This window comes from Culex pipiens, chromosome 1 (assembly GCF_016801865.2).
Source record: "Culex pipiens pallens isolate TS chromosome 1, TS_CPP_V2, whole genome shotgun sequence".
Classification (NCBI taxonomy): Eukaryota; Metazoa; Arthropoda; class Insecta; order Diptera; family Culicidae; genus Culex; species Culex pipiens.
The window spans coordinates 129,631,157-129,650,680 of NC_068937.1; the positions used below are offsets into that span (position 1 = coordinate 129,631,157).

The following is a 19,524-nucleotide window of genomic DNA, read 5'->3' on the forward strand; positions in this document are numbered from 1 at the left end:
AGCGAGTTGAAGTTACCGTTCCAACTTTTTTGAGAGGCTTGGGCGTCCGTGTAAGTTGGACAAGCGTTGGGCGTTTCAGTGTTCAACCTCCGCACACATCTCTGTAAAGTGAATTGTCTCGATTGGTTGAGTTGTTGCCAAAAACCAGTAAAATCGGGAAAAAGACGATTAGGTACGTCCACATCTTGGAACGCGGCTAGTTCCCCAAGCCCTGCCAGGACGTTTCTTATTTTAGTAAAGTCCTGGGAATCGATTGGAAGGGGTTTCATCTTGGGTGGATCACGGGGATCCGAGACATGACTGGATTTTTACCGGAACTTTATTCCGACGATTTTATAAAATTCCCCTATGGCCAAAAATCGACGAAAAATTGTGCTCTTGACATGATACGACGTATAAAGAAACGTCATGGTTTCAACATGAATATCTTTTCAATATCCAAGAATGTGAAAAATTAAGACAATTATGGCTGTGATACATCACTTTCTAAGCCAAGTGTTCCAGAGTTTGCTAGATTTATCACTCATATAGCTATATTAAATCAAACAAATGCCACTTACCCACACCCAGTTCAGCTTCTCAGCACGTTCATTCCCTGAACCAGCGGCGGCTGCTGCTGCTGCTGCGGAATGACCATACCGAACGAGCTACTGCTCATGGCTGACGAACTACCGGCGTACTGGTCCAACGCGACCTCGGTCGTCGTCCGCTGCTGCAGCGGAGAATCCACCATTGGCACCGGCGTCGAACGCTGTGGCGCCCACTCCGGGTGCGCCGCCTTCAGATGAATGCGCAGGTTGTTCTTGGTGGAGAAGACCTTCCCGCAGTGCTTGCACTTTTCCGGTTTTTCTCCGGTGTGCGTAGTGTAGTGAGCTCTGAGCTGTTTTGCGGTGGCAAATTTGTGCTGGCACTGGTCGCACTCGTACTCCTTGAAGTGCGCCTGCAGATGGGATATCATGTTGTTCACCTTGTCCGTGTTGTACCGGTCGCAGTGGTTGCACTTGAAGTGGAGCGGATCGCGGCTCAGCACGGTGTAGTGATCGACCCAGGACTTGGCGGGCCGGTAGTTGTCGTTCTTTTCGTGGACCTGTTGATCGAATAAATAAATTTGAAAGAATTCTATCAAGATATTTATCAAACTCTAACCTTCAAATGCGTAATCAGATTGCACGACGTGTTGAACTTCTTCGAGCACAGATGGCAGGCGTAGCTACGTTCGTGGGTGTGTTTCTTGAGATGGACGTCGTAGGATTCTACTGTAAGCAGGATTTTCTTACAAACCACGCACTCGATGCCCCGATTCTGATCGTGCGTCCGTTCGTGGTTCCGTTTCTTGTTCGGGTGGTTGAACACCATGTCGCAGTGACTGCACTTCAGCTTAGTCGTGTGGTACTTCATGTGAATCTTGAGCGCGTTTTGAGATCCGCAAGTTTTGCCGCACACTTCACAATTCACCAGACATGGTGCAGCGCCGCCCAGGTGGAAGGTTTGCAGGTGATAGTACTTTCCAGCTGCGTTACTGTATCTTCGATCGCAATAGTCGCACTTGACCGGCTGTTCGTGCATCTTCATGTGTGTATTCAACGTACGAACTCTCGTCAGGACAACCGTCTCCATCACGCATTCCTTGCACGTGTACGGAATTTGACTTACATGTGTCGAGAGATGCTCAATAAGGGCTTGTTGACTGCCCAGCGATTCGCTTTTGCAAACGTAACACTTGAAATCGTGCAGCGAAGGTTTTGGCTTTTCCAGTTTAGGCCCAGGCTTTGGTCCCGGCTTCTTCGGAGCTTTCTTAGGCTTCGGAGCGTCACCGTCTGTATGGACCCGCTTCTTCCTTCCCCTCTTTTTAGGTATTTTAGGAGCATCAAACGATTCATCCGGATCCTCCTCTTTCTTGGCGTCCTTCAACTCGAACGTTTTATCCGTATCTTCATCGTCATGATCGCTAAGCGGTTCGTCGTCCGACAGTACCTCAATTTTAGGTGTCTTTGTTTGCCTCCTGCTGACTCTCCTTGAACCACTATCATTAGTTACATTTTCCTTCTTAGCCTTCTTCCTAGGTGGTTTCTCCTCCTCCGATTCACTATCGGATTGGAACGGACTAGGGGCATCGGCTGGGCCAAATTCATCAAAGTCCTCCGGTTCTTCTTTATGATCCTGTAGCACCACAACGGCCGGTGCTACCGGGATCACCGGTGGTTTAACATCGGATTCGGCCTCAACATCGTTTACCACTTTTTTAAGAATCTTCAACGGAATATCTTCATCGGATTCGCTGTCCAGCAGTTCGTGCTTGACTTCGTTGAATTCGAAGTTGCTAAAAGGTAGAGGAGTCTGTTTATATCCGGCTGTCCAGATAATGCTGCTGATTTAATTTTAAATACAGAAAATGTATCATTTGTTAAATCATGATTTAGTAAATAATTAAAACAGTGTTGTTTATTTAAATCAGGTCACAGGTGAATTTAAACGAAATTACTCATTCGACACAAACAAAAAAAAAAATGAAAATGGGTTGGTTATTCAGGTGTTTGGTCGTATCAAGCGTATGTCGACCCGACATCAACCAGAAATCGGAACGACACCCAGTAAAAAAAATGATCGACTCTCAAACAATCTTTAGTGGCACTCACCCTACATCTGCACCACCTCCAAGATCTTTCGCTTCTTTAGGGAGTTCCTTTTTCGAAACATCCCCGTCCTTGGGATCAGCACCCCAGCCATGCTCGTCCTCGTCCGCCGACTTCCGGGCGTACTTCCGGCGATCCTGACCCAGCTTGTGGATCTCTTCCGCAGCCACCGTTCCATCCTGTAGCTTCTCCCGAAGCTTCCGGTCACTCTCCACGAACAACGAAACGTTTTCACGCACTCGAATCAGCTTGACGGCGCACGATTTGCACACCATCTGCGGCAGATTGTCGTTCTGATCGATCTGGATACAGTGAGAGAAGCCGGAAGTTAAATCGGTTCCAATAGATATAAAGATAGCATTTTTTACCTCCAGCCGAACGTAGTCCCTGATGATGAACACAAGGTTGTGATCCTGGAAAATGGTGAACAGGCTGCGCAAGATTGCGCCGGTCGACAGACACATCCGGCACATCCGCAGCTTGGAATTGGCCATCACGGGGCCGGGTTTTTACCGTAAAAATTAGGAAAAACAACACTCCAGAAACACTTTGTGTACAAACAAATTGATTTTGACGCTTTCTGGTCAACGGGACGGGTCGGCAAAACCGAGTCGACATTGTCGGTCGGGGATTACCCCCTTTAACTGTCACTACGCAGGAATCTGACAGCGATTTGTTATTGTTGGTATAGTTTTTCGCAAATGGCGGAATCGGCAACAGTAACGAAATTAGCCTTCTAAATTTTTGTTTAAAAATAAAATAATGGATTTCGAGAGCATTTGTCGATTGTGTGCCAAGGAAAAGAGCACCTTGCGTAATATCGCGGAAGACGAGCGGAACGTTAATCTGGTCGAGCAAATCCGCGATATTGTTCGGATTGAGGTAGTTGCCTTTTTGCGCGTCCTTCGCCCTTTGTAAATTTTGGGTTGTGTTTGCTTCAGTTGGGTTGATTTGGCCCTTACACTGAGCAAAACTTACACAGCTTAACGAAGTGTTCTACACATGATCTGGCCCTGCTGTACAGAGCACTCAAAAATCAATCGCAAAACACTTGAATTTTGGGCACCTTAAGATGCTGTCAATTCAATAGCACAACACTTGAATTTGATGTGTTGTGTCACATGAAAAACTACATTATATCTATCGGTTTTAAATGGTGTTTCCTTCTATAATCAATCCATGTTTGTGTGAAATAGAAAAGGATTTCGGTTTGTTAAAAATAGAAGAAGTTGCGTCATAAAATTAATTTGACAGCTTTTATTTTCTATCAACTTTGCTTGTCAAAAATGGAAATTTGTTTTTTTTGTTGTTGAATTGTCTCTTCTTCTGGTTGTCCCTGCTCTCAGGATCGTCCTCCTGGTCAGGTTCGGGTTGTTCGCCACCACCGCTTTCTGCGGAGATGGAGGCCCCCGGGGAATCTTCTTGTTGATTCGGAACCGCGGTCGGTTCCATCTAATCAAACTGTGCCTTGACCATCTGAATGACGCATTGCTTGGCCCCTGGGTGGAATGCATTCGAATCCAGCTTCTCACCGATTCTCCAGCACCAGGCGGGTGTTTTCCTTAATTTCATCAAACGCTTCCTGGTACGGCATCTGCAGCTCAATCGCATCCTTCCTGCAAATCACACAAAATAGATCCCAAAATCAAAACAAAACCCCACAAAAAAAATCTTTCTCCCCACTCACCAAGTGGGTGAATCTGCGGAAAGCACCTCTATCGTCAAAGTTGGCCTCTTTCCGGGTCCGGGAGACCGAGCCCTTCCGCTGGCTATACGGACACAGCCTTGTGACGTTGCTCGTCTTCGCGGCCACAAACCGGGCAAGCAATTTGCTGGACAGGAACATGGCGGCAGCGAACTCACGCGGTCATTCAAGCCTGCGAAAAACGAACACACCGGACCGCCAAAACACAAATGAAGAAACGAAGCAAAGTCTGCCGAAGCTGCCACGAAACTGCATTTCAAATCAAAACAAGATCAATTTCAAGTGTTTTCCTCATCACTTTGAATAGTTCAGCACAGTGGGGCAAATTCATGAGCAAAACACTTGAAAAGTTTGATCCACCCGAATGAAAATAAGGTGTCAAAAAATACCAAAAAGTCAATCGCTAAACACTTGAATTTGATAATGGATTGGATTGAAATTCAAACACAAACAAATTAGATTTAAGATGTGGCTTTATTGAATCATTCAAGTGTTTGGGCACTTGACTAAAAAGTGTGGCGTATTTTCAGTGTACAAAAAGTAGGCTAGGGGAGATTCCCAATCAAATCGTTTTCCGCATGACGGGTTCATTCCGCTTCGAATTCCGCTTCGAAAATTGTTTCGAAATTTTCTAAACGGATTGTCTGATTGGGTTCCGCTTCGATTCCGTTTGAGCATTTTTGCACAGGGGCGACACCTGCTGGTGTACGGCGGAACCTTGATGACATTTCGCCGCGATTCGCCGAAGCGGTTTTGTTGTCAGTGTGTGTGTGAAGAACAACTGACAATTTTTGAATGAAACGTCAAACACGTTCAAACTTGTAATTTTGAGCGTCGGGAAAATCTGTTCCCCATTTGCTGTGAGCGATTTCCGGCCAACGGAACAAGAATTGAGATGCACAATCCGTGTCCTTATCGAGGGCAAAGGATGGCTGCAACCGCCGGTAGTTTCGGGAAACTTTTAACAGTTCGAGCTTTCGGATAGCCGGGTAAGTTTGTTTTGCTTTATTTAACAACAACATTTACATTTCAATACTTCTATTACAGGACAAGTAGGCCACTCGCAAGGTGGACCAAGATTTGGGCGGTTCGATGCGTCCACTCGTGACCAAAAAAACTGTGACGGGCAGTTCCAGAACCTGCATGATGACTTTGACTGTAATCAACGATTTGTCCAGCTACTGCAGGTGTGGGCCGAGTAGGCAGAACTGTCGGTGTTGACGCTTTCGCAACGATTGTCCATGGAGCGGATCCCGGAGGATGCAACGGTGGCACCGTTGTTCACTTTTCTCAACTATCGCCCGGGGGTCCCGATTCCCCCCATCTATCTTCCTGGAAATAACTCGCAGCAAGCGTCATGCTTCGTGTACTTTCGCCGTTCAATGGCGTACGGATCGTACCGTAGCTACCGGCAGTTCCAGTACCGTCGGCGAATGTCCCGCAGCAAACATCCGTTAGTTTCGATGGAACCCCAAACAGTGGTGACGGTTCCGTAGCGGGCCCGAGCAGCCGCGATGACGACAACAATAACTGCAAATTTTGCCTGGACTCGATCGAATTGGTGTCCACTGCTGCAGCAGGTAGATCTTCCTCGTCGTCACCCCCGGGATGTCCGGATCAAGGTTCTGCAGCGCTAGCAGATGGTGATGGTAATGGTGGTGATGAAAAGCGACGTGCTCAACTTGTTCTGGTTCGGATTGTCCGAACTGAGATTTCGATGCAATCCCTGAGTCCCCGAAGAACTTCCCACGTCGACCAACTAGTCCGGCATTAACAAGGCGACGGCCCCGACCGAGTACAGCTTGTTGTCAGCGTAGAGTGCGATCGACGTGGTGCCACGATCGATTTTCAGTGAGCCTTAGATTAGTTCCAAGCGGTACTTGAAATTTGGCTGTCCGTCACCGACCTATTCAGTGCGGCATCGAGTTTACGACGGGCGCAGCTTCGTATGACCTCAAGCATCCACCGGCCAATCTAGAATCGGCTATTCAGATTACGCGGGCGCCCAGCAGCGGTCGACCGTGGATTGTTACCAGCAACACCGAATTATTCAACATCTCACTAAAGCCTATGTAATTATGCGAAAATAAATAACATTATAAAGGGGGATTTGGGGCTGGGACTCGTGTTTTCTATGAGTAGTTAATAAATATAAACTCCAAGTTTAAAAAAAAATCCAATCTGTTTTTTTCTGGTTGAATTTCAATTCAACCAAAACAAAATTGAAAATGACTTTAGTAAAAACAAGAAGAAGAAGAAGCTGTCAAAAGTTCATTCCGTTTCGATTCCGTTTGAATTCCGCTTGAACCGATTTGCGGCGAAAACTCAAACGGAACCGGTTGTTGCGTTTGAAACGGAATACGGTTTAGAATCTAAAACGAACACTGTTTAGAATTCGAATCGAACTTTTTTCGCTCAAGCGGAATTCTAAACGGAATTCAAACGGAACGCTCTGAGTGGGTTAGGGTTGTACTGCGAAAGGTTGTTAAACGCTCTTGTAAAAGTAATAACCTGGACCTGGACAGATTACCTTGCCGAAATGTAACAAACTGTGGTGATATGCACCTACTCTATGACATATTGCAAAAAAAAAAACTTGGTGACATGCACCTCCTCTATGACATAATTCAAAAAAGTGGTTCCAGCACGAAAACGCGTAAACCGTGGAAGATGTGTGTGTGTGTGTGTGTGTGCAACCAACCAAACGGAACCACGCGGTCGCTTCTTACAAATTGAGTTGTTTCCATGAATTTTAGATTTTTTAAAATTCTATACATGCAAATAACTCGCATAGGCATTTGGAAGGTGTTAGCTCTGCCGAGCTTCGGTGACCCATTTCTACGCTGGCTAGCCGAGCGCGAGGTACTTCAGCTTTATCGACAAGCCCCGCCCTGAAGAACGTTTGCATCAATCGGATTCAAACGTTATTTAGAACTTCCGAACCCTTGCCAAGTGGACAAAGGCTCAGCGCGTATTTAGTTCGTAGTAACAGTATTCCTAATTCCGGTTGTAGCTCATGGTAGTTGTTAGCATTTTTGCTTACCAATTAAAAGGACGGGGGATCGAACCCCGGCTCAAGCTACTATGATTTTTCATTCTTATTCAGAGTTTCAAAAATTTATAATTCCTTCACTCTTCGTTGGAAGCAGATGGGAATCGAACCCAGGACCATTCGCATAGTGAAAACGCGTAAACCGTGGAAGATATCCAGAAATCCCAAACCACAGTGTTCCTAGCAATGAACTTGTGTAGGATCAAATCGAAGATTGACAGAATTCCTTGAATGTTGAGACCGTTTACACTGAGTTTCGGCAAATTAGCTGACATTTATCGCTAAGATTTCAGGAAATGACTCATAATGTGCCGAGATTCATCAGTTTTTTTGCTGCTGAAGGATCAGTTATGATTGTCTAGTAACTGGTTATTTTCCCACAGTACGAACCGGACGATGGTCTGCCGCAGCAGGTGTGCAAAGCGTGCGCGACCTCGCTGCACCGGATCCAGGAAACGCTGGACGAGTTTCGCACCAACGATCAACTGCTGCGGAGCAAGCAGCACGTGCTTCCCGACGGTGACGTCGAAATCAAACAGGAGGAGCTGGACGACGACGAAGAGCAGGACGAGGAGTACAGTGTGCAGGAAGTGTAGGTTGAGTTGGGATTGGTTTAGTGGAAGATGTCTAGTCAATGGTACTTCTTTTAGGAAGATCGAGCTGCTGGAAACGGAAGCGGAGCTGTCGGATGGTTTGGAGCAGTCCGAGGAATGGTTGGAGGACGACGAAGTCTGCGATGAGAGTGAAGCTCTGGACGAGAGCGATACACCGCAGAAACGACGACGCTCGAGGAAGAGTCCCAGGAAGGTTGAGAAGCTTGACGAGGCAGAGCAGACGAATGAGGATGTTATAATGGCCGAGGTTGAGATGAACAGTCCGAAGAGGAGGCGAGGACGTCGACCAGCGGGCGACAAGGAGGGTGGACGGAGACGTAGGAAACCCGTTGAAGATGATCCGAACCGTCCCAAGATGAACGATTACAAGTGTTACATCTGTATGAGCGAAACGCTGGGATCGGCTTTGAATCTTTTAGATCACTTGAACACGCACACTGATCGTCTGCCGTACACCTGTGAAATATGTGTCCAGGAAACGATAGAGCTGAAGCAGGTTCGGTCGTTGAACATACATCTCAAAATGCATCAGCAGCCGGTCAAGTGCTCGTATTGTGATAGACGATACGCAAATGATCGAGCACGGGACTACCACGTGCAGGCCTTCCATCTAGTGACGCTCCGTGTCCTTCGACTTGTTCCATTTGCCAAAAGGTTTGCAATTCGGCTTTAGCTCTGAAAAATCATTTACGCAAACACACGAGTGCGTATAACTGCGAGTATTGCGGCAAAAGTTTTGAGTCCAAGTCAAAGCTGAACCGTCACATCACCCGAATCCACGTCAAGTCGGAGGGCTATACCTGTGGATTTTGCAACAAGACCATCAAAACTCTCGACGCCTACGAGCTACACATTCGCACGATCCACGAAGGTCGGCGGGACTACGAGTGCGAATCCTGCGGAAGACGTTTCACGACGGCCGCCTTTCTGCGAATGCACCAAAAACACTACGACGGAAGAACCTGCAAACCCAAGCAAGACTGGAAGGTGCACTACGAAACTTCGGTTGATGAGCTGGGCGTAAAACGCTTCACCTGCAAGATCTGCAACAAGGCCAACATGCGCTCGATCGGCGAACATCTGCGGTCCCACTTTCCGGAACATCACGTGTGCGCGGCTTGCGGGGCGACCTTCACGCGCAAGAGCGCCTTCGACCGGCACCGGCGAACCCACGAAGAGATGGTCCACGGCTGTTTCAGCTGCGACAAGACCTTCCTGAGCATGCCGAAACTGCGACAACATCTGGCCAAAGAGCACGACATCGGAATGACGCAGGTGGACGCGACCCAGGTGCCGACCGCCGGCACCGAGGAAGAGGTCGTGTTTGACGTTGTTGGGTAGAATAAACGTTAAGTTGAGTGGACGAAGACTTTGTTTGCCTTCGAAATCCAGGGGAATGTTACATAATCTACAGTGTTGTCTGAAAGTGTTTCAGATGAGGGGCGTTCGGCTTTAATTACTCCACCGCTCCGATCAAGTATTCGATGGCATTTATTAGTTAGTAGTTGCTAACTTGTTGGAATGGCCCGCCATGATCCGGAGGCTGGGGGACGGTCTCTTGGAAGGTCATTGGATGGTGTGGCGGTGGATAGCTTGACGCGTCCGGTGACGACAGTTGCTGCTGTTGCTCCTCAGTAACTGGGTTTTGATCTTTTCGCTTGACCGTCCCTTTTCCCTTACCTTTCTGGAACCGCTTGTACAGCTTCACGCCCTCGATCTGAGCGCCATGCTCGCGAATCTTGTGTTGCGTGAGCAGAAAGTTGAACCTGGAAAACAAACTGGTTTTAGTTTCTTGCTCTGAGTAGTTTTTGAGGAATCTCTCACCTATAACCAGCGCCGCAGATCTCACAGTTCAGCTGCTGGCCGGTGTGGCGCCAGATGTGAACCCGCAGCTCGTTGGCCGCGATAAACTTCTTCCCGCAGTACGAACACTCGTGCTTGAACGAAGTCTCGTCGTGCTTCCTCATGTGCTTGTACAGTGCGTTCTTCCAGGTGCACTTTACGCCGCAAATTTCGCATTCAAATACCTTTTTCTCGTGGAAGGACTCCACGTGCATGGCCACGTCTCGTTTGGAATAGAACTTTTTATCACACATTTTGCAGGAATAGTCCCGCTGATCGTTGTGGTACTTCATGTGCACGAAGAACGATCCTCGCGTCGACAGGATCTTGCCGCAGATCGAGCACATGTGATCGCGCTCCTTGCCCGATGGTTTGGACTTTTTGATCATGTTCGAGTGCGACGCCCGGTGACCTGCCATCTGTCGACGCTGTTTGCAGGTAAAGTCGCAGAACTCACACTCGTAGAAGTCTTTCGGTTCGGGTTGGTCAGTTTTGGTCTTCCTTCCGGTGTGTTTCTTCTTGTGGCTTGCAAGTTGAACCAGTCTTTCGCAGGTGTACGGACACTCCGAACATTGAAGAAGTCCGTCGGAAGTCTTTTCCGACTCGATTTCCTCACCTTCATCTTCCAAAGGTCGCCTAATCTCTTCGGGTATTCGCTCCAGATTCTTGTGCTTCTTCCTGTGACCAGCCAGCTGTTTTGGCTTGCTGCACGTAAAGTCACAGTGTGCACAGCTGAGTGGTCCTAACGGTTTCTTCTTGTCCTCCAATCCGATTCTCCTGGCCAGTGGAATGTTATCCTCGTAATCCGAGTCCCCATCGTCGTCACGATCGCTGAACCCAGCCAAGCTGGACACTTCCATCTTAACTTCCGGCTCCACCGAACCAATCGGTATCTCGCCAAACTCGTCCATCTCCGTTTTGAGCTCGGATTTCGGAAACATTTCTGCGGCAGTAAACGGTTGGGATTGAGCAATCCTGTTTAGCTCCTGGGCGGCCTTCTCAACGTTGCGTATGAATCGTAGTGCAAGTTTTGCTTGCCGGAGGCAATCGTCGCAGACAATTCTGGAAGGACTATCTTCAAAATTCCCTGGCAGTAAGAATTTCAAAAACGTCCTCGAATCTTCCGATTGTAACATTTCCGCCAAATCATTCCCATCGTCGACTCTTTCGGCGCAAAAGCGACAAAAACAATCAGGCGAACCCTTTTTGTTCGCTCCAAGAAACAGCGTCGGAACGACGCCCGGTTCCAGCTGGAAGAGCGTCCCGTCTTGAAGAAACGAATTGGCGCCAAAGTGACTCCAGCACACCAGGCTCGACTCTGGCAGGCTGGGCCTGCCGAGTGCCTTCGTCCAGCGGCGCCGCAAGGTGCCATCGTTCGGGACGTTAAACAGTACGGTGCCAAAATCACGGTCAGACGCGTCGCAGCCGGGAACCGCGCAGCAATGGGTCATTGTTATTTTGTTTTGAAGACTCCGAAGGAACTTAAACTCGACTTGCTCTCTTCTAGTACGGACTTCACTGCCTGGTCTATCCGTTTGGTATGATGAGTCCAAGGACCGGTTTAGTGCTGGACCATGTTTTTGAATCGATTTGGGCCAGTTTGGAACCTGCTGCGATGCCAAATTTGCCGACTTGAGATTTTTGTTTGTTTTGGTTTTTAAAATATTGACGTTTCACTGCACGGTAATTCAGCACGGCTCGATGGTTGTTTTTTTTTTAATATTTTGTGTTACAGTAATAAAATATAAAATATTGTAAAATTATAAATAGGTTTTTAAATAATGTTGTAATCAATAATTGAAAAAATATTTTTCAAAAAGGTTTTTTTTCACAAAATTCAAAAAAAAAAATTTTATGTGAAAAAATTGTATTGATCATCCTAGTTTCAAATCAACGTGTGAGCGCTAACCTGCACGCAAAACGGACATTAGGTATAAATTCCTAATTTTTAGGTATAATCGAACCTGACTGCAATAAGTTATTTTATTACTAATCGGCTATCAGTAATATGTAAAATTACTAATAGCGTTTTAGTACGAGAATTCCTATATTTTAGGTAGAACCAAAATACCTTAATTTTAGGTATTTTCTGGAAAAGTGAGGGGACCAAAATTACTTATATTTAGGTATAATCCAAGATGGCGGACCATGGTTATTCCTTATTTCTAGGTATAAATACCTAAATTTGAGGTATTTTCTGGAAAAGTGAGGGATCCAAAATTACTGATATTCAGGTATAATCCAAGATGGCGGACCATTTATTCCTTATTTCTAGGCATAAATACCTAAATTTGAGGTATTTTCTGGAAAAGTGAGAGATCCAAAATTACTGATATTCAGGTATAATCCAAGATGGCGGACCATTTATTCCTTATTTCTAGGCATAAATACCTAAATTTGAGGTATTTTCTGGAAAAGTGAGAGATCCAAAATTACTGATATTCAGGTATAATCCAAGATGGCGGACCATTATTATTCCTAATTTCTAGGTATAAATACCTAAATTTGAGGTATTTTCTGGAAAAGTGAGGGATCCAAAATTACTGATATTTAGGTATAATCCAAGATGGCGGACCATGATTATTCCTTATTTCTAGGTATAAATACCTAAATTTGAGGTATTTTCTGGAAAAGTGAGGGGACCAAAATTACTTATATTTAGGTATAATCCAAGATGGCGGACCATGGTTATTCCTTATTTCTAGGTATAAATACCTAAATTTGAGGTATTTTCTGGAAAAGTGAGGGATCCAAAATTACTGATATTTAGGTATAATCCAAGATGGCGGACCATGATTATTCCTTATTTCTAGGTATAAATACCTAAATTTGAGGTATTTTCTGGAAAAGTGAGGGATCCAAAATTACTGATATTCAGGTATAATCCAAGATGGCGGACCATTATTATTCCTAATTTCTAGGTATAAATACCTAAATTTGAGGTATTTTCTGGAAAAGTGAGGGATCCAAAATTACTGATATTTTGGTATAATCCAAGATGGCGGACCATGATTATTCCTTATTTCTAGGTATAAATACCTAAATTTGTGGTATTTTCTGGAAAAGTGAGAGATCCAAAATTACTGATATTCAGGTATAATCCAAGATGGCAGACCATTATTATTCCTAATTTTTAGGAATAAATACCTAAATTTGAGGTATTTTCAGAAAAAATGAGGGATCCAAAATTACTGATATTCAGGTATAATCAAAGATGGCGGACCATGATTATTCCAAATTTTTAGGTATAAAAATCTAAATTTGAGGTATTTTCTGGAAAAGTGAGGGATCCAAAATTACTGATAATCAGGTATAATCAAAGATGGCGGACCATTTATTCCTTATTTCTAGGCATAAATACCTAAATTTGAGGTATTTTCTATAAACGTGAGGGATAGAAAATTACTTATACTTAAGAATAATCAAAGATCAAATTACTATTAGGTATTATCCATGAGATATGCAGGCAGAAGAAAACAATGGTTTATATGATATTAATATTTTTATTTATATCAAACACAACTATTTCATAAATGTTCTCACCTAAAAATGAATATTAAAATTTAAATTATATTTTATTTTTTCAATGCATCTATATTTTTAATATTAAATTTATCTTTTTTATAAATATTTTGGTTTTTTTATGTTTTAATTTTTTAATAGTTAAATATTTAAATATTTTAATATTTTAATATTTTAATATTTTAATATTTTAATATTTTAATATTTTAATATTTTAATATTTTAATATTTTAATATTTTAATATTTTAATATTTTAATATTTTAATATTTTAATATTTTAATATTTTAATATTTTAATATTTTAATATTTTAATATTTAAATATTTTAATATTTCAATATTTTAATATTTTAATATTTTAATATTTTAATATTTTAATATTTTAATATTTTAATATTTTAATATTTCAATATTTTAATATTTTAATATTTTAATATTTTAATATTTTAATATTTTAATATTTTAATATTTTAATATTTTAATATTTTAATATTTTAATATTTTAATATTTTAATATTTTAATATTTTAATATTTTAATATTTTAATATTTTAATATTTTAATATTTTAATATTTTAATATTTTAATATTTTAATATTTTAATATTTTAATATTTTAATATTTTAATATTTTAATATTTTAATATTTTAATATTTTAATATTTTAATATTTTTATATATTTTAATATTTTAATATTTTAATATTTTAATATTTCAATATTTTAATGTTTTAATATTTCAATATTTTAATTTTTAAATTAGGTATTTTCCAAGAGTTATGCAGGCAGAAGAAAAACAAAATTTTAAATGATATTAATATTTTTATTTACATAAAACACAACTTTTGCATAAATGTACGTACCTAAAATAAATATTTAATGATTTGAATATTTTAACATTATTATTTTGTATAATATTATATAATATATCTTTAATATTTCAATATTTATTTATTTTAAATATCTTTTATTATTTTAATATTTGTACAACTTCAACATTTTAATCTTTAAATATTTGGAATTGTAGAATATAAGATTTTTTGGAGTTTTAAAATGTTTGGAATTAGAGATTTTTAAAATTTTCTCTCTCTCCCCTCTCTTTCTATTTTCTCGCTCTTCCTGTTCCCTGCTATCTCTCTCTTCCCTTCCTCTCAATTCAACTTTTTCTCTTTCTCTCCTACCCTCTCTCCCTTTCTTTCTCTCCCATATTTTCTCACCTCTCTCTTTCCCACCTTCTCTCTACCTCTCCTACTCTCTCTCCTTCTCCTACTATCTCTCTCTCTCTCTCCTACTATCTCTCCCTCTCCTACTCTCTCTCCAACTATATCTCTTATCTCTCTCTTTCTTCATCTTTGCCCCTCTCACTCCCACTTTCTCTCTCTCTTACTTTCTATCTCTCTCTTCCTCTACCCTCATCCTATCTCTTTCCCACATTTTCTTTCGCTCTTCCCCTCCAGCCTTCTCTCACAAACTCCCCCTTTCTCTCCCTTTTCTACTTTCTCTCTCCCTTTCCCATTTTCGCTCTCTTTCATTCCCTCTTCTTCTTTCTTCTTTCCCACTTTTTCTCTCCCTCTCCTCTTCTCTCTCCCACTTTCTCTTTATTTCAGTCTCTCATACACACACGAGCACACACACACACACACACACACACACACACACACACACACACACACACACACACACACACACACACACACACACACACACACACGAACACTTTCACAAACGCATACATACACACACCCGCAACGTCCAACCAAATCACAAAAAGATAAAAATTGGTTCGTCAAACTCAAACTCGATACAACTTTTCATTCACACAATCGCCATGGTCGCACAATCTACACGATTGGGGTCCGTTTATACTTCCCCTTTCCAGCTCTTCCGCAAACATCCGTCCCGAGATCCGTCCTCCAGAGCACGAGAGGGAAGTGGCGGCTTTTTTAATTCCGCCGGGAGTTGAAGGTTCCGTCCTCCTCCTCCTCCTCTTCCACAAGTACGCGAGCCATGGCAAGGATGCTCCGGGTTCCGTTCTCCGTGCAGAACCGGAGAGCCACTTTTCTTCCTGCACAAAACTTACCTTGCCAAAGTTCCTAAGTTTTCAGCAGCACTGCGGAACACCAACTCACAGCCACGAAATTATTTTGTTTTGACTTGTCAAAACGTGAATCGCAATTTTAGAACTAAAAAAAATACTAAAATTTAGGAATTTTTAAGAAGTACTTCAGTGTCCAAAAAAAATCCTAAATTTTAGGAAGAAAAAAATACTAATTTTTAGGTATAATTTGACAAGCTAGAACATAAGTTCAAAAAATACTAAAAATTAGGATTTTATACCTAATGTCCGTTTTGCGTGTGTCACTTTTGAAAATCACCAAAAACTCGGCATCTCCCCGTCCAAGCGTAAACAAAACAAAATCTATTTTCTATCCGCGGACGCGGGTCGTCTATCGGAGTAGGTTCGGATCGCGCGTTTCGGAACCGGTTCCGGTGGTCTCGCGCGCCTCCTCGCCATGGAGAAGTTGGTGCAAAAGTGCCTGGTTCCGGGTTGCGAATCGACGACGGATGATCGGAGCAGGACGTTCTTCGAGTTTCCGGCCGATCGGGACGTGGTGCGCGCCTGGAACAAGGCCATGGGCTTTCGGGCGAATTGTAAGCACATCCCGGAACCGCGGGTCTGCGAGCGGCACTTTACGGAGGAGGAGGTGATTGAGGGACGGTTGGTTGAGGGAGCGGTTCCGAGTGTGGAGGTGGGGCGGGTTAAGTCCGGGGAGGGGGGGATGATGGGGGAGGGCGCTGATCCGAGTTACTGTCGGTTGTGTGCCAAGCAGGAGCGTCAGCCGCTGAAGAACACGATAGAGAAGATGATGCGATGCGCGGAGACGGCTAGGTTGTTGGAGATTTGTCTGGAACCGGGGCGGGACGATGAACGACTTCCGGCGGGCGTTTGTGACGCGTGCTCGCACATGATGAAGTACGTGCTGAAGTTTGTGCGGACCTGTTGCGGGGCGCAGGGAAAGCTGAGCAGGATCATGGACGAGCGAATCAAGAATGAGGGCTTGAAGGGGGAGGAGGGAGAGGGGACGGTTCCGCCGATTCCAGTGGTCAAGATGGAGGCGGTTGAGGACGGAGGTACACTTCCGACGGATTATCTGATGATCGGTTTGGAAAAGGAAGAAAAAGGAGCAGTTCCGAGGTACATTGTAGACGAGGTCGTTGACGACGAGGATGGACCAACGGATAGGGAGGAAGTTGACGTCAAGCTGGAACCGGTTGGACGTGATGGGTCCGATTCGGAGTACGAGCTGCCGGATGATTTCCACGCTTCCTCGGGGAGCTCGTCGAGCGATTCCGAGGACGACGAGTACGATCCGGACGATGAGGATCTTCAGAGGATGAAGCAAAGAGTCAAAATTGAAGACGGTGAACCTGAGGAAAAACCCGTGAGGCGACGTGGTCGTCCACGGAAAAATGACCCAAAGGTGCCGAAAGGACCGAGAAAGCGCCGCGAAAAGCGTGATAAGAGCTTGGACGAAAAACCGGCCTCGATGAGCAAACAGATCTGCCAGGTTTGCGGCAAGATCCTGTCCAGTTCGGCCACTTTCAACGTCCACATGATGACCCACACGAATCAGAAGGATATCGCGTGTCCAATTTGCGACAAGAAGTTCTACGTCAAGCAACAGCTTAAGATCCACATGGAATCGATCCACGAGAAAAAGGACTTTGTATGTAACATCTGCGGTCTCAAGTGTCGCTGGCGGAAGTCACTCCGGCGCCACATGCTCCTTCACGAGGATAACCCGTACAAACACAAGTGTACGTACTGCGATAAGGCGTTTGCGCGGCCAAACCAGCTTCGGTACCACGTGATGAAGCACACCGGTGACCGGGTCTACTGCGAAATCTGCGGTGCGGATTACAGGTCAGTTTTAGAGTGCACTTCTAAGGTTGTAGAAAACTCAACATTATCTATTTCCAGATTCAACTACATGCTGACCCAACACAAGATCCGCAAGCACGGCGTCGTCGTCGAGGGAGTTCAACTGTACAAACAAACCGCCAGGAAAAAGAAATCCGAATCCGGCGAACCACCTGGTCCCCGCAAGATCCGAATCGGCGCAGCAGCTGCAGCCGCCGCCGCCGCAGGTCAACCAGTGAACCTCCAGCACCCGCCGCAACATCACCAGCAACTCTTATCGCCCCCACCGCCATCGCTAGCCGTCGGCAGCACCTCTTCGGTCATCTCTCACCTAGCCCTGCCGGAGCACGACCGTACGAATCAGAGCGACCTGTCGTCGCACGTCTCAGACCTGGGCAGTCCAGCTACGAACGCTTCGTACGCCACGATAACTTCCCCAGAACCACCCCACTTTCCCGGACATCATCAGCAACATCCGGCGTTGCAACACCAGCAGCTACAGCATCACCAGCATCAGATGGGTGGTGGCTTCAACGGGGCCGGACTGGCCATGGCCATGCCCCCAGGCCTAATCGGATTCCCACCCATGAACCGGCAGCAGCAGCAGTAGATCCCAGTCTTCGTAAACATTTAAAACCAATACATTCATCTAGAATATCTCACGCAAGCTTATCAAAGTGAAAGAACGGCCCTGTTTCCAATCGCTCAACTCAACCTTTATTACCCACTCCTCAAATCTCCCCCTTGCTCACCTTGTCCAAAAACCCGACACAACAACGCACACACTGCACGTAGCACTGCTCGAACCCCTCCGCACCATCGTCATAGTACGGATCCCGGATCATCTTCCCCGGCGCCTCCCCGTCGAAATCCCCCAGCAGCAGCTGCTTCGCCTTCGAGCCCGCCCCCGGCGCAAGCCGCGCCAAATCGGACATGTTCTCGCGGTCCATCCCGAAGATGTAGTCGTACTTGTCAAAGTCGGCCTTCTTGATCTGCCGCGCCCGGTTGTCGTACGGCAGGTCGTGCTTCTTCATGGTGGACAGCGCGCGGTGGTCCGGGCTCTTGCCGACGTGCCAGGCACCGATCGCGGCACTGTCCACCTCCCAGTCGGCGGCCACACCGGCGTCGGCGATCGTCTTCAGGAAGACCGCCTCGGCGATTGGCGACCGGCAGATGTTGCCTGCGAGGGAGAGGTTTAGTATTCCGGCGATTCGACCAGGTGAGTCTGGGGGCACACGTACCTAAACAGATGAACAGGGCTCTCTTTTTCTCCGACATGGTTTCTTCAGCAGAGTTGGAATTAGAGTTGATGATTGGAAATGTCGCGGCTATCACTTCTGGCGAAGGTCATACAAACAACATTGCGTTTAGTCTGAACCCTGTCATGCCCAATTAAATATTTGTTTACACTTTCCTTTTAAAAACCAATCACTTTGTGGAATTTGTGTAAAAAAGTTATAGAAATCTCAAAAACTTGAGAATTCTAAAATTTTAATAGCAAAACAAAAATTTAAAAAAAAATCTCAAAATAAAAAATAATATTCTTAAATTTTTAAGATTCAGCAATAAAAAATCGTTCGTAAATTAAAAAAAAAGAAAGCAACATTATATTTCACTCTCCCTTCGAAAGATTGTGCTTATCAAAATAAGCTCTCCGCTGTGTGTAATAAAATCAACAATCTAAACTCATTTATACGAACCATTTTTTTTAATTCCTCAATTCTTAAGCTTTTTAATTCTTAAATTAATATAAAAAAAAAACTCCTTAAATTTTTCAATATAATCAATTTCCGAAATTCTTCAAATTCTGAAATTGTATAATTCCAAATTTCAAAAATTATAAAAATACAAAAATAAAAATTTCTAAATGTCTGATATTCTCAAAATTTTAAAATTGTTAATATAAAAAATATTTTCATTCCTCGAATTTTCTTATTATTATTTTTTTAATCTTAAAATTCTTAAATTACTCTATTCTAAAATTCCTAAATACTTGAATTTCTTAATTGGGTACTAAAGCCCTAAGTCAATTTTTATGTACAACGGTAAAAAAAACGATTAAAAACCATTTCTGATCACTTTTTTCATTTTAAAGCAATATTTTTTTTTGACAAGACAACATTTTTTCGATGGATCAACTATGGTCCCCTTGGAACGAACTGTCAAGTAGGAGCTTTCCTGTCAAGAAGGATCGCGAGGTTAATTTTTCAATATTGATTTAAAAATCCATTATAAAC

The 19,524-nt window shown here is 43.9% G+C and overlaps 6 protein-coding genes across 6 annotated transcripts; 3 read left to right on the plus strand and 3 right to left on the minus strand.

Moving 5' to 3' along the window:
* Positions 1–525: 525 nt before the first annotated feature.
* On the minus strand, positions 526–3,147 carry LOC120424249 (zinc finger protein 37-like). Its single transcript, XM_039588313.2, has 4 exons — positions 3,002–3,147; positions 2,637–2,935; positions 1,147–2,320; positions 526–1,087 (listed from the first exon to the last, which is right to left on the minus strand). The coding sequence occupies exons 1-4, from the start codon at positions 3,125–3,127 to the stop codon at positions 572–574; spliced, it is 2,115 nt and encodes a 704-aa protein (XP_039444247.1). The 5' UTR covers positions 3,128–3,147; the 3' UTR covers positions 526–571.
* A 187-nt stretch (positions 3,148–3,334) lies between these two features.
* Positions 3,335–9,367, plus strand: LOC120424250 (zinc finger protein 37-like). Its single transcript, XM_039588314.1, has 3 exons — positions 3,335–3,515; positions 7,774–7,982; positions 8,041–9,367. The coding sequence occupies exons 1-3, from the start codon at positions 3,396–3,398 to the stop codon at positions 8,675–8,677; spliced, it is 966 nt and encodes a 321-aa protein (XP_039444248.1). The 5' UTR covers positions 3,335–3,395; the 3' UTR covers positions 8,678–9,367.
* On the plus strand, positions 8,938–9,345 carry LOC120424252 (zinc finger protein 791-like). Its single transcript, XM_039588315.2, has one exon. It carries the CDS (start codon positions 8,938–8,940, stop codon positions 9,343–9,345), a length of 408 nt encoding a protein of 135 aa, XP_039444249.1.
* Positions 9,368–9,477: 110 nt separating the features above from the next.
* Positions 9,478–11,488, minus strand: LOC120424274 (zinc finger protein 391-like). The gene is made up of 2 exons (XM_039588336.2): positions 9,829–11,488; positions 9,478–9,770 (listed from the first exon to the last, which is right to left on the minus strand). Exons 1-2 carry the CDS (start codon positions 11,295–11,297, stop codon positions 9,503–9,505), a joined length of 1,737 nt encoding a protein of 578 aa, XP_039444270.1. The 5' UTR covers positions 11,298–11,488; the 3' UTR covers positions 9,478–9,502.
* Positions 11,489–15,722: 4,234 nt separating this feature from the next.
* On the plus strand, positions 15,723–17,944 carry LOC120424253 (zinc finger protein with KRAB and SCAN domains 5-like). The gene is made up of 2 exons (XM_039588317.2): positions 15,723–17,290; positions 17,348–17,944. Exons 1-2 carry the CDS (start codon positions 15,879–15,881, stop codon positions 17,895–17,897), a joined length of 1,962 nt encoding a protein of 653 aa, XP_039444251.1. The 5' UTR covers positions 15,723–15,878; the 3' UTR covers positions 17,898–17,944.
* A 37-nt stretch (positions 17,945–17,981) lies between these two features.
* LOC120424254 (low molecular weight phosphotyrosine protein phosphatase 1-like) lies at positions 17,982–18,667 on the minus strand. Its single transcript, XM_039588318.1, has 2 exons — positions 18,529–18,667; positions 17,982–18,467 (listed from the first exon to the last, which is right to left on the minus strand). Exons 1-2 carry the CDS (start codon positions 18,563–18,565, stop codon positions 18,019–18,021), a joined length of 486 nt encoding a protein of 161 aa, XP_039444252.1. The 5' UTR covers positions 18,566–18,667; the 3' UTR covers positions 17,982–18,018.
* Positions 18,668–19,524: the final 857 nt, after the last annotated feature.